The sequence below is a fragment of the Artibeus jamaicensis genome, unplaced genomic scaffold, assembly GCF_021234435.1.
Source record: "Artibeus jamaicensis isolate MK-2021 breed Jamaican fruit bat unplaced genomic scaffold, CSHL_Jam_final scaffold_537, whole genome shotgun sequence".
Classification (NCBI taxonomy): domain Eukaryota; kingdom Metazoa; phylum Chordata; class Mammalia; order Chiroptera; family Phyllostomidae; genus Artibeus; species Artibeus jamaicensis.
In genome coordinates, this window is record NW_026522047.1 from 773,220 (window position 1) to 786,381 (window position 13,162).

Consider the following 13,162-nt stretch of genomic DNA (forward strand, 5'->3'; position numbering starts at 1 on the left):
CTTCGGGACTTAGGGGACTGTCCCCTTCGCTCCCCACCCGCCCCTCCTGGGACGAGTTGAAGCAGTTCCCTCCCCTCCCTGGGCCTCAGGTCCTTCCCGGCCCCGGCATGTTCTGGTTCTGGAATCCTCTGCAGCAGGGCCTGAACAAGGGGGATCCCCACCCCCCCCCAGACTATGAGTGAGGGGTCCCACCAGGCCCACAGGGCGTGCAGGGAGCAGGAGACGCAGCCCAGAGGCCGGGGGGTCACTGCCGTCACCTGCTCCTCCGCCCCCCAGGCCTCTGCGGGGCCCAGGCTGTTCTGACCGGTTTCCTCGGGGCCCACGGGCCCTGTGCCCTCCGGCCCTGGCCCCTCCAGGGGCCCTGAGCCAGGGCGCAGACGCAGTCCCTCCAAGCGGGCTCCGGTGGGGCTCAGCTCGTCACCACCCTGGTCCCCACAGGGCCTGTGGGGGAAAGAGGAGCACAGCCTGACCGAGGGTCTCTAGGTTGCCCCATCCAAGCCCCTCCCATTTCTTAGGCTCGGTGCCCCCCCTGCAAGATGGGAATGGTCAGACTCCTTGAGTGCTGAGAAACCCCGAGACCTAGCACCTCTGGGGCCGCAGCGACCCCCTGCCCCCCGCGTGGAGGGCCACCCACAGGCTGAGGCTGGAGCTGGTCTCTGGGCCCTGTGGACCGGCCCTGCCTCATGTCCTGCCCGTCCCCGTCCACCCTGTGGCCGAGGCCGCCCTGCTCTGTGGGTGGCGAGTGGGCCGCAGGGACGAGGCTGCTGGGTGGGAATGAGGCAGGGTCTGTGGGTGGTCTGGGGGGTTGGTCAGCTGGCGTGCAGGCCAGGGCCGGTCCCAGCTAGGACGCATCCCCAAGGAGAGGGGCCCACTCAGCTGGCCACTCGAGGGGGTGGGGGCCAGCCCTCTGGCAGCGGCCGCTCTGCGCTTGAGTGGGACTGAACCTGGAGAAGAAGGTGGGAAATTCTCGAGTTTTCCATGATTTCAGGCCCCTTGGTGTCCGTGCCAACCAGGACCCAGACCCACCGCCCAGGGTGGGCTGGGGTCCAGCCAGCGGCAGGCACACAGAGGGCCCATTCAGCCGCGGCGGGGCTGTGGGGGCGCAGGGCCAGGCAGGTGTGGGGGTGCGGGGAGGAGAGCCCAGGGTCCCACAGCAGTGCCAAAGCGCCCCCTGCTGGTGGGACGGTGCCGGCTGCAGGCTGGGAGGAAGGAGCGGGCGGTGGGCCACCCAGCCGGCCCGGCCCCACTTAAGGAAGGCAGAGTGTGCACCAACTTACAAAGGCAGACGGGGGAAACTGAGGCCTGGAGGGGCCGGTGGGCAGAAGACCAAGCCAGGCCCAGGGCCCTCGCTAGGCAGGGACTCGGGAGGTGTGGGCATCTGTCTGCTTGTGTGGGGAGGAGAGGGGAGGGCCGTGGAAAGAGGGCCCAGAGCTGGGAGGTGGCCTGGATTTGGGGGGCAGTGGAGATGGGGGTCGGGCCACACTCAGGGCGAAAGGGGACCCTGTTCGCCAGCTGGAGCCCCCCAAGTGGAACTGGGACCCTGAGCAAATGGCCTGCAGTCGTGGAGCAGCAGCCTAGCCTTTCAGACTCCTGAGCTGGGGGGTGGGGGGCCGGGCCCCAGGAGCAGCCCCCAGCTCCGGGTCTAGGGGTACTCGGGCCCCCACCCCCCGCCCGCCCCGGTTCAGTTCGGCAAACACGTCTGCACATCTGGAAAGTTTGTCCCCCAGGCCCCGGCACATCTGGAAATACCTGCTCCCCTCCGTGGGAATGGAGGCCAGCCAGCCCCGAGGGAGGAAGGGGCGGGCGGGGGGCCAGAGCCTCCATTACGTAAGTGGGCTGCAGATGTGGGCTGATGTGGCAACACCCGCCGGCCGCAGCTGGTCTGGACGGGGCCCAGGGCCCTGGGGAGCCCTGGGATGAGATTTCCTCACCGCCGCTCCGAGGCCCCTCTTGCCGCCTCACTGTCTCGCTCTCTTCCTCCCTTTCCCCCTCGCAGTCATGGGGCCATTTTGGGGGGCTGGCTGGAAGGCAAGCTGAGGCCTACTGCTCAGGCACATGTTGGGGAACTTGCAGAGCCCTGCTGCAGGCCTGTCTCCTGCCTTTAACCCTCACTTGCCTGTCCCCATCCAGCTCCTCCTCCACACCCGCTCCGAGAGCCAGTGGCTGCTGCTCCGGCTTCTGGGCCCAGTCGCTGAACCCCTCATCCTCGTCCAGTCCGGGATGGTCCGGGGACTTCAGGCTGTGGGCAGAGAGCAGCTTGGACTCAGGCTGGGCTGGGGGGTAGGGCCAGGGACCCCGCCCCTGCTCTCTCCCCGACCCCGGGTGCCGGGAAGGCGCTCTGCATGGCTGCACCCTGTCTCCCATTGTCAAAGAGTCCCCAAGGGCAGGACTGTGTCCCACTTCACTAAGGCAGGGCACCCCCAGAGCAGAGTTGCGTCTCCCCCGTTAGCCCAGGGCACCCCCAGAGCAGAGCTGTGTCTGCCCCGTTAGCCTGCGTCCTGTATGTGCGTGACCAGTGTCCTCCTGCCCTCCTAGCTGAACCCCAGGCTCCTGCCCTGGGCAGCAGTGTGAGCCCCTGTACCCCATCTCCCAGGACAGACTTGCCACCCTGGTGCTTGGGGGCCCCCGCCTGCCCCCCAGCCTCTGCGGGCTCTGCACAGGACCAGGCCCGGGGCCGTGACCGCTGCAGGACCCCACCCCGCCCAGAGCTGCTGACTCGGAGAAAACGGAACAAACAGGGCTGGGGAGGGGGCCCTGCTGGAAGCACAGCCCAGCCGGCTGTGGAGGCCTCGGGGCCCAGGGGGGAGCGAGCCAGCAAGGGCCTGCCAAGTTGGACTTGGTCTCTGTGAGTCACCGGCAGCGGGGAGCCTGGGCGGGGGGCTTGGGGCCCAGGGCCGCGCAGCTGGGGTCAGAGTACGTCCAAGTGAGGGCCGGGCCACTCAGCACGGCCAGGGCCTGCGCCCCAGAGGCTGGCCGGGTGCGGGGCCGCATGCGGGGCCGGCCAGGCAGGCAGAAGGCTCCGCGGGCCCCCGGGGCTGGGATGCCCTTCGCCCACGAACGGCCACTAGGGCCTGTGTCCAGCACAGCCGGGCCCTGGTCATCTCGTCTGCTGTGTGGCTTCCAGGGTACGGCCTGGCCCCCAGCGTCCCCCTCTGCCCGCACCAGCTTACAGCTTCTCCTGTTCCGGGGACCCCGGGGACTCCGGGGACTGGCCACCATGGTCCTGGTCCTGGTCCTGGTCCTGCAGGCTGTCCCTCTCCCTCCAACGTCGCTCCTGGGACTTCTCCTCCTCATCCTCCAGGCCCCACTGTGTGGCAAGTCTGGGGGACACAGAGATACGGTCACGTCTTGGTCTACACCCTCTGCTCCTAGCCAAGCAGGCATCACCGGGGCTGCCTGGTGAGGGGGCTGCACTGCCTCGGCCCTCTCTGGGCCTCAGTTTCCCCCTTTTTTAGGCAGAGTCATGTGTGATGGCCGTGAAATTGCCCTGGGCTGGGGGTCCATCCCGGGGCTCTGTAGGAGTCTGACGTCTGCTTGCCCCCCGGGCATGGTGGCCAGGCCTGGAGGGACCCAAGGGCCCCCTTCCACCAGCCTGGGGCCCTGGACCCAAGCAGAGCCAGGCTACAGGCCAGAGAGGTTCAGGCTCCAGGCAGGGCCCCAGAGAACATGGCGGACGTTGCTGGAGGACTAGAGGGCCGATGTTGTGGGTCCCCCCCCCCCGAGTCCAGTGGCGACTGCCCAGTTGGACATGGCCGGCCCCGGCCTGCATCGGACAGGGGCAAACCCAGCCAGACAACTGCCCGCTACCTCGGCCACCCTGGCTGCGCACCCCTTCCTGCTCCCTAAGAGCACGGCGACCGGGCAGAAGGTGGCCCCTCAGGAGACCCGAGGCCCAGAGAAGAGGACCCTCCAGCGTGAGCCCGACCCCAGAACTGGGGGCCCTGCAGGGTCGGCCTGTCCAACCCCACCAGCCCCTCTCAGAGTCCCCCGTGTAGTCGCCCAGGGTTGCTTCACAGACGGGGAAGCTGAGGCCCATGGCAGAGCCAAGGCCATGAGAACACCCCCTACCTCAGGGCCACACGAGGTTGACCTGGGACCGGGGGTCCTCCACCGCCCCTTCCACCGCCCCAGCCGCCCCTTCCCTGGCTCAGCCGGTCCTGGACCCTCAATGTCTAGCCAGCATGGTCCTCCCTCCCGACTCTGCTCCCCTACAGCACAGGGGGAGCCCTGGGTCCCCACTTCTGCAAGGCACACTGCCCCCCAGCCCCAGCCCCTCCTGCCCGTGTCCGCTGCCTGACCCCGCAGCGCAGCTCGCTATCTCGGGGGCCTCCTGCGGGCCCCCGCCCCCCAGCCTCCGCGCCAGCGCGATCTAATCTCTCCTAAGTCTCCTCGGAGCCTCGCAGACAAAAGCCAGGCCCCCCCACAGCCGCAGCCCCGGGCCTGCTCCCCCCACTGCGGCCGTGGGACTCTGGCCTCCGCACCCCCATCCACCCCCCCGCTCCCACCCCTGCAGGCCCCAGGGAGCCCCTGATCCCCCACACCTGGCCCCATCGCATGGGCCTGAAGCCCCGCCCCTGCCCCTTCTCTGTGGAATGTGGAGGCTGGAGGGCTCTCGGGGCGGTGGGGGGCCTGCGGCCCAGGGTCTGCCGTGCGCCCAGCAGCCCCTCCAAATGGGGGTTGGGAGGGCGGTGCTGTGTTCCAGGCTGTGGCATGGAGGGAAGGCGCCCTCAGCCCTGTCCTGAGGCAGCCAGGGGACACCCCACCCTCCTTGGAGGAGTGAGAAAGCCATTTTGTTCCCCTTGTGCAGACTCCATGTGCAGACTGCAAGGACGTGTTCCTGCCGGGTTTTTGGACAAAGCGTGGGCCCAGTGCGTGTGTTTGGGGGGGGGCGGTGAGGCCTGGTGGGGGTGTGCTCAGGCCTGGTGGAGGGCCTGCCTGGGCCCCCTCTCTCCCACACAGCGCTGCTCTCCTGCCCCCAGACCCTTGGGCCGAGCCCTGGGGGTCCAGCCCGGCGGGGTGCCGAGGCCACACCGTGTCTGGGGTTTGGGGGAGCGCAGGCTCACCCGCAGGGCGCGTGTCCTGGCCGCCAGAGCCTTGCCCGGGCCCGCGCTCAGCGGCTCCCAGCACACGTGGCCGGGCCTCCCGCACACACGCACACCCACACACTTCTCCACGGGCCCCACACTCAGGCCCACGTCGGCACACGTACCCACACTCCACGCGTGGGCCCAGGCAGCCCACGCCATGCCCACACACGTGCTGCCCGGGCGTGCGCGTGCCTAGCAAACGTGGGAACAAGGTGAGGGCCAAATGGCAGGTCTGGCCCCTGAGCTCTGTTTACTGTTTGCCGGGCCATCGCCCTGGCGACGCGCTGGCTGAGGCCAGGGTGTGCTGGCTGACTGCGCCCTCCCGGAGGCCCATCCGCGAGTCGCCCCCCTGCTCGGGGGGACTCCCAGAACCGCCCTGGGAAGGGAGCTGGGGAAGCAGAGTGGGGGTGCTGGGTGGGGGTCCCCGGCATCCCCCCAGAGCTCCGCTCTGAGAGAAGCCACCCCAGCTCGCAGCCCCTGACCCAGAGGCCCAAGGACAAGCAGCCCGCTAGGCCCCTTCCCTCCCTCCGCCTCCCTCCCCTCCCTGAGGCCCCAGGATGTGAGTAATGCAGCCCCTCCTGGCCCCTCCCATGACCTCAGCCCCTCTCTGATCCACAGCTGGGCCCTGTTCTGGGAACTGAGATGGGGGAGGCTCTCTTGGGGTGGGGTGGGGGCCCCGGCCTGGGAAAGGCGCCCCCGGCCCGAGGCCCAGGCCCCTTGGCAGGCTCAGCGGAGCTGTCAGGACGCTGGCGACAGCCGGCCGCCCGCGGCCCCGGCGCGGCCGCCGCAGCTGCAAGGGATTTGCTGTTCCTAAGCCGCTGCAATTAGGCGATTTCCTGTGTCTGTTCTGGCTCCGCGCTGGAGGCCCAGGGCTCAGCCCCGGGGGTGTGGGAGTGGGGCTCGGCCCCCCTCTCGGTGTGGGGCTCCCCCGCGGGGGCTCTGCCTCAGCCGCATGCGCAGACCCGCAGCCTCTGGCTCCCTGCTCCCTGTTCAGAGTGGGGGGTTCTCTGAATTCAGGGGTTGCCCGCCCTGGCCAGGGCCTTCGCCTGTGGGTCCCCGACTCAAAACCCCCGCCCCCTCCTCTCTCCTCTGCAGCCCCAGTCCCAGCCCAGGGCCCACACGCTATCCTGGGCCAGGCCTGGCCCTGTGGCTCGGTCCCACCCACTTCCTCCCCTGCCTGCGTGGCAGGCAGCTGAAGGGGCTTCAGGCCTCGGTCCTGTCTCGGCTCTGCCCCCTGCAGGCGGCTAGTGGGCCGCCCCACCAGCTGTCAGCGGTGTCCCCAGGGCTGCTCAGTGGCCTGGGGAGGGCTGGGGGCTCAACTGAGGGGCTGAGGCCCAAGGGAGGACGGCCAGCCGAGGCTGTCACGAGGGACTTCTTCCATAAGCCCGCCCGAGGGGCTTCACAGCCACAAGACCCTGGACACCATGGTGGGAGTTGGCTGGGAGGCCCAGGGAGCTGGACTGGTCCCCCAAGCTCATGCCCGGCCTCCCTGGGGTCTCCTGTGCCGAGGACCAGAGTGGACACATGCAGAGGGACAGGCCATGCATGCAATGACCCACAGAGATCCCAGGGATGGAGAGCGCCCCGACTGCCTCAGTCACACAGCAGGCCCCCTGCCCTCTGGGGTGCCCCCTACTGATGGCACAATGCAGGGTCCGGTCCCGGGCAGCCTGGGGAGGGTCTGCAGCAGAGCGCTGCCAGGGGCCTGGCTGGCACTCCTCTTGGCGGGGGCAGCTGGGGGTGCAGCTGTGGAGGGGAACAGCCGGAGCACGCAGAGCCCTGAGCCAGCTCCAGAGCAGGTGGGTGGCGGGTGGGGTGCAGGAGCGCAAACGGGCGCCCTGGGCGGGGGCGAGGGTGCGTCGCAGCTGCAGGGACCCTCCCCCACCGCCCTGGCACTGGTCCAGGCCGCCCCCTCCAGCAGCACGTTTCTGAGTGTGCCTAGGCCTGGCTGAGCCTGGGCAGGGCGGTCACCCCTGTCCCAGTGGTGGCAGCCTCGTGGGCCAGACACCCTGCCGGGCACCCTGCCGGGCACCCCACCGCCCAGGGAAGCTCAGGGGGCGACCTTCAGCTTGGCTCTGAAAGCTGAGCAGAGGCCTGTGGGGAGAAGGGGAGGACAAGAACCCCAGAGCAGCTGAGGCTGGGCGGGGCAGCTTCGGGGAGATGGGTGGAGGTCTCCGCGTCCCCCCGGAGGGCAACTCGGGCTGGGCCTCCGCCGGGGCAGGCCCGGTCAGGTTAGCTTTCTGGAAGGAGGCCCGGCCGGCACGTGCAGGAGGGAGAAGGGACAGGCAGGGACGGTCTGCCTGCATTTTGGGAATCCAAGGGGGTGGGTCTGGGGGACGCACACAGTTAGCCTTGGGTACATGGAGTGGGCCGCGTGGGGACCCCCAGGAGCTGGTCCATGAGGTGGACCTGCGGGTGGGGGGAGGGCTCCGGGGGCAAGTCTGAGGGAGTCGGGACGGCCAGGGACTAGAGGTGAGAGCTGGAAACACCAGCCAAAGCCCCCTCCTCTGGCCAGGGTGCCACCTCCCGGTTGGAGCCGAGGCCTCTCCGGCAGGTTCCTGGCTGATCATAGTCAGGCCGCCACTGGGGGCTGCCTCAGTGTCCCCACGTGTGAGGCTCAGGGAGCTGGCGGGCGCTCCTGACCACCATGGGCAAGGGCCCTCCCAGGCAGGACCTGGGGGCCACGGCAGCCCCTGGGGGAGATTCCGGGCCAAGCTAAGCACTCCCAGGGTCACAGAAGTTCTGAGCGGGGACGAATGTGTGGTGGGTGGTGGCTGAGAGGGGTGTGAGGAGGGGAGCCAGCTGCCATCCTTGTTGGCTGCCGGATGAGGTCTGCAGGGGCAGGGCCGGGGGAGGGAGGAGGGCTGAGTGCAGGGACCCAGGGGCCAAGGCCAGGCTGGCTAGCACTCGGTCCCCCAGGGAGGGCGGGTCCCCCCAGGGACCACGGAGGTTGGGCTATGGCAGCGCCACGTGGTCCGGGACCCCAGGCCCGGCCTCCAGCGCCCCACAGTGAGGGGGCTCCAATCCCTTCAGCAGAGTGACAGCTGGGACCCTCCCCCAGGAGGCCCAGTCCCAGCCACCCGAGGGCGGCACAGCTGGCAGGCCTATGCCCCCAAGAAAGGCGGCTGGCGTCCCAGGAGGGCCGGGCCGGGCCCACACCACACACCCTGTCCCTCTGGGCCTTGAGCGGCCTCCAGGAGAGGGACACATAGGCCTGTGGAGGGTGCGGGCTGGACCTGAGGGACCAGGCTCTGGGCGGGTGGGTCCCCCGGGGCACCCAGTCCTGTCCTGGGGGGGCAGGGCACAGCCGAGGCCTCCGGGAGCCCGAAGCTGGTGGGTGAGAGGCCGGCTGCCCTGGGACCACGCGCTCTGAGGAGGGGCACCCCAGGGGCACCTCCAGCAGGGGTGGGGGCCTGTCCAGCCCCGGGGGGGTGGGCAGGGGCCATGTGACCTGGGCAGTCAGCTTTCCCTCTCTGAGCCGCACCTCGGGGTCAAGCCCAGGGCAGCTGGTTTATGGGCATCTTTACACTGTCAGCCAGTGACCTCAGCCCGGGCTAACGGCGCCCCCTCACAGTGTGGTCCCCGAGGGGCTCGCTGGGCTGCCCCACCCAGCACCCCCTTGCCTTCCCAGCGGGATAGTACTTGGGAGCCTCTGGTTTGGGGGGACACCCAGCTGCCCCACCCAGAGCTACCGAAGCCAAGGCACCCCCTTCTTCAAGTCTCTCCTGGCTGGCCCCCAGGACAGTCCCGGACCTCGGGTCAAGCCCCAGCCTTGATCTCCGGGCCACAGTCCCACCGGCCCTCGGCGGCCGGTCTCTGATTCCTGACCCCACCAGCCCGTCCAGTCTCAGGGTGCCACTCACTTCTCGCCCAGCTCAGACGGGGCCGCCTCCTCCCTCCCCTCCCCAAGCTCCTGGCTCCCCTCAACGACACCTGGTACCTGCCACCTGCTCCATAATCCCCTCACCAGCCCAGCTCCCAGGCCTCAGTCTGGGCAGTACCCCGCCCTCCGCCAGGTGCCGGGAGCCCAAGGGTGGTGAGATTCCCTCCCTGCCCTCACAGATCCGGGCGTCTGCCGAAGGCGCCACACGGCGCCGACCCTGACACCCGACACCCAGCACCCGGCCCACGGGGTGGCACCCGGGCCACACGGGAGGGACCCTACCCCAAGCTTCTGTTTGGAGAGGGGAGTAGCTGGCAGGAACTCCTCTCAAGAGTGGCCCCCGTACCTGCGATGCCCCCCTCCCCCCAGAGGGACAAGGGGACGAGGTGCAGAGAGGAAGGGTCATCGAGTTGTTATTTGGGCATCTGGGGTCCATTGAGAGGGGCAGCGGCCCAGGGGTGACAGGAACCTCACGCTCGCCCAAACCCCTTTCTCTCCCTGTGCTCCCCAGAACCCAGACTTGAGGCCCCCCGTGATCCGCAGTCCCAGCATCTCCTGCGCAGTCACACTGGGGGGCGCAGTGGGGCAGGAGGGGTGCCTGCTTCCACGGGTCCCCGCCCTCTGCACCCCGTCTGCCTTCTGTCCTCACGGCTGAGTGAGACCCCCGCTGGGACTCTGGGGCCCGGTGGCCCATGCCTGGACAGCAGCCGTTCCCAGCGCCCCCGTGATGCACCTGGCCCTGGGGCTGCGGCAAAGCCTTCCCCCCACACCTGTGACACCCTGGCTGCCTCGGAACCCAGGTGGCTCTTGTGGGGCCGGACTCTGAGTGCTGGTTGGGGCGACCACAGCACCAGCCTGCCTACCGCACTGCCCAGCCCAAAGGCACCCAGGCAGCCCCCGCCCCACCTGCCCAGACAGCCCGAGGGGACGGTTCTGTGATGGAGGCGCTGCCAGCCAGGCAGCGGGCAGGTCCAGCCCCAGGGCGCTGCACCCCCTCGCAGGGGCCCTTGAAGACCCTGCCAAGGCCGGACACCAGCCCTCCGGCCTGCGGCCCCTCTACCCCGGGCGGGTCCGGGACCACCCACCTCTGCCTCAGAGCAGGGTTCAGAGTCCTGCTAGCTGGCCAGTCCCCTCCCTCTGGCCGCTGTCCTACCTCTTGTGATGTGCTACGTGGTCAGCCTCTTCCACACCTCGGCCCCCATCAGCTCTGACCCAGCACCTGGCCGGGCTTGGGGTCGGAAGTCAGAGCCTCTCTGGCTTTGGGGTCACCTGACCGTGGGATCCGGCAGGGCTGCGGTGGGGCCGCCTGGCTCGCCACCTTCCCTCTGCCCACCCGGCACGCCGCGCGGCACTCGGGTCTTTCTGTTCCCTCCGCATCCCTGACCGCAGTGCTGCAGGGGCCTGGGCCAAGTGCCACGCCGCCCCGGAGACCTTCCTGGGCACCCCGGCCCCCAGCGCTCGGCACCCTTCCCGCCAAACAGTCACCCCGCCCCCTCACGCGACTATACGCCACATTGCTCGGCCCCACGCCCAGGGACCAGACTGAGGGGCTGACCACGCAGCACCCCGACTGACCGGCAGCCCCGGCCGCGTCTCCAAGTCCAGCCCAGCCTCCAGGAGAGCTGGGCGCTGCCGAGCAGGCTGGGACTGCCTGGCACAGCTCTCGAGCGCTCACGAGGCCAGGCCTTGGCACGTTCCCGGACGCGCGACTGAAGGCTGGCACTGGCTGGAGCCTCTCCATCCCGCACCCCTTCTCCTGCCCCGGGCCCAGACCCCTGCTCACCCGAAGGCCCCACGCGCAGCTCTGCCCGCGGCCGCTGCGGAAGCGGCTCCCCCCTCCGTCCCGCCCCAGGGGCTCCGTGCAGCACCCAAAACCCAGCTGCCCACCTGGGCGGGGGCCGCTGCCTGGCACCCATCCACGGGTCCGTCGGCTCCGGCTCCACCCTCCCCGGGAGCCCTCAACTCCCAAGTGCACAGAGCAGCCAGATGCCCGCCCTGCCTGGTGCCCCCACAGCACCTCTGACCCGGAGCCGGACGCCTCGCCTGGCCCCCAGCCTCTTTTCTGAAGCCATGGTTGCTCCCTGGGGCTGATCGTGCCAGGGGTGGCGGCAGGGGGTAGGATGGGCAGAGCAGAAAGACCCAGGGCTTTGCCGCCAGACTGGCCCTAACCCGCCCTGCCTGCGGGCCCCCTCATTCCACAGATCCCACCGCCTGCCCCCCTTCAAACAGCGGACAAGACCCCAGCCTCCCTGGGCTCAGCTACGGCCGGCGCGGGGCCCGGAGCCTCCTGGAGACGTGCTCTGGGTGCCCTGCCGGCTGAGGCCGGGGTCAGACCGCACGCACTCAGTGCCCTGAGGTCCCGGCCACGGGCCAAAGGCTGAAAGGGGCCAAGTGTCCCCTCCACAGCCAGCACGTGGCTCCTGGTGGCCACCTTCCCGTCAGCCCATTACAGATGAGGAAACCGAGGCTTAGGGTCGGGGTCTCCCCGCTGCTCCTGCAGCCGCTGCGGACGGCACGGCCGGGGTCCGAACACGCAGCCCCTGACGGCAGGTGTGTGGCCAGCCTGGTACCCACCTGGAGGTCCACACTCAGCTCCCCCCACTACACGCCCTTCCCTGCACCTCCTCTCCACCTCACCTGGCGGCCCGGCCTTCCCTTCCTCCCTCCACCTTCTCCATCCTGGGGTCACCCCCTCCCACCCGCCCCTCTGGCCTCCCCTCAGCTGCATGGGGCAATGCATGGGCACCGGTCAGCCTTGGGGGCACTCTTAGCCTCTCGGGCACTTGGCCTCTCCCTGCTCCTGACCCCTGCTTTGTACCCGTCCTGTCCCCAGACATTCCAGCCTGGGGGTCTCTCCCTGTCCCCCACTTCCTCTTCCTGCCACCATGGTGACCCCCTGCACCGTCCTCTCCTCCTTTCCCCTGCCACCCAGGCACATCCCGGCGGAGCCGCGGGGCCTCCCTGCCCGCCATGGCCGCAGCCATCACTCGGGCCAAACTCTCACCTTCTGGGCTGAGCCGGGGTCAGACTCCACTCAGCGCCAGGACCCCACCCTTCCTCCAGCCCCCCTGGGGCTACTAGGGGCTTCTCAGCCCTGAGCTCCCACCTGCCCCTGGACACCTGTGTGGGCCCATGCCTGGCCGCCAACCCAAGCTGAGCCCCTCTGAGTGTAGTTAGGTGTTCCTGGGGCCGTGTCCCCTGCAACCAGCCCTCGGCGTGGGGAGCCGCGGCGTGCCTTCTGGGGGCTCTGGCACGGGGCTGGGGGTCCGCCTCCAGGCTGGTACACCCGGCCGCCGCTCACTCACCGCTCTGCCCAGCTCCTGTCCCCAGGCTGGAGCTGGGGCCTGGCCGGAGCGTCGGCGCTCTGGGCTCCTGCCCTGACACCCTGCCCAAGGGGCTGGGCCACTCGGTCCCCGTGCCCCCTGCTGCCGGCTCCTTCTGGCTCCCAGGCCAGCACCCGCTCTGGCCGACAGACCACCCGGTCCCGAGGCAGCGCCGCCCACCAGACGCCCGGCCCTGCCAGGGCGGGGGGCCACCCCACCCGCAGACCCGGGCCTTGGGTGGGCCTGCGGCAGCCACGCCCTTTGGACACTGTGGTTTGGAGGCCTGGCTCCCCCCCCCCGCCGGCCGGCCCGGCTGCGGGGGCCTCGTCCTCACCCCGCTGGTCCGGCCGGGGTCCCCGGAGTGGGGGGAGAGCTGGTGCGGAGACCTCCATGGGCTCGCCGTGGACCGATGCCTGGGCCAGTGGCAGACAGGCCCCCACAGGGGCTCCTTCAGCCTCCAGAGCCAGCCCCGAGGGACCGGGAGCCAAACGCCATGAGGACGCCAGCAGGGTGACCCTGCCAGCCCAGCCTCCACTGAACACACCAGGCACCCAAGGCCTACGGGCCCAGGGCTCAGGTGACTCCTGGCAGTGAGTGGGCTTGGGGTGCCCTGCCTCCCTCTCATGATCCCTAACACTGGCCTGAGGGAAGCCTCCACCCGCCTGGGGGGGCGGAGGGGGCGGGGGAAAGCTGGAGCTGGGCGCCAGGCTCCGTGGGGGTGGGGGCCAGCCCTGGGCCCAGGCTGGGGCATCCTGCCGGGCAGACAGGAGGACCCGGAGTCTGGGAGGCCACATGACTGGCACAGCCCCGGGGACGAGCCAGGTTTGGGTGAGAAAGACACTGTTGGTGCACAGCTTGTCACAGAGACG

At 69.9% G+C, this 13,162-nt stretch overlaps 1 protein-coding gene across 1 annotated transcript in view; it reads right to left on the reverse strand.

The window, feature by feature from the left end:
• Positions 1-12,700, reverse strand: part of LSP1 (lymphocyte specific protein 1) — an 18,555-nt gene extending 5,855 nt beyond the window's left edge. Inside the window, exons 1-4 of the mRNA XM_053658224.1 lie at positions 12,276-12,700; positions 3,171-3,320; positions 2,117-2,239; positions 258-441 (exon numbers count right to left, since the gene is read on the reverse strand). Of these exons, the coding sequence (XP_053514199.1) occupies positions 258-441; positions 2,117-2,239; positions 3,171-3,320; positions 12,276-12,685 (867 nt within the window). The 5' untranslated portion in view covers positions 12,686-12,700. The remainder of the gene's footprint in view (positions 1-257; positions 442-2,116; positions 2,240-3,170; positions 3,321-12,275) is intronic.
• Between the last annotated feature and the right edge of the window lie 462 nt (positions 12,701-13,162).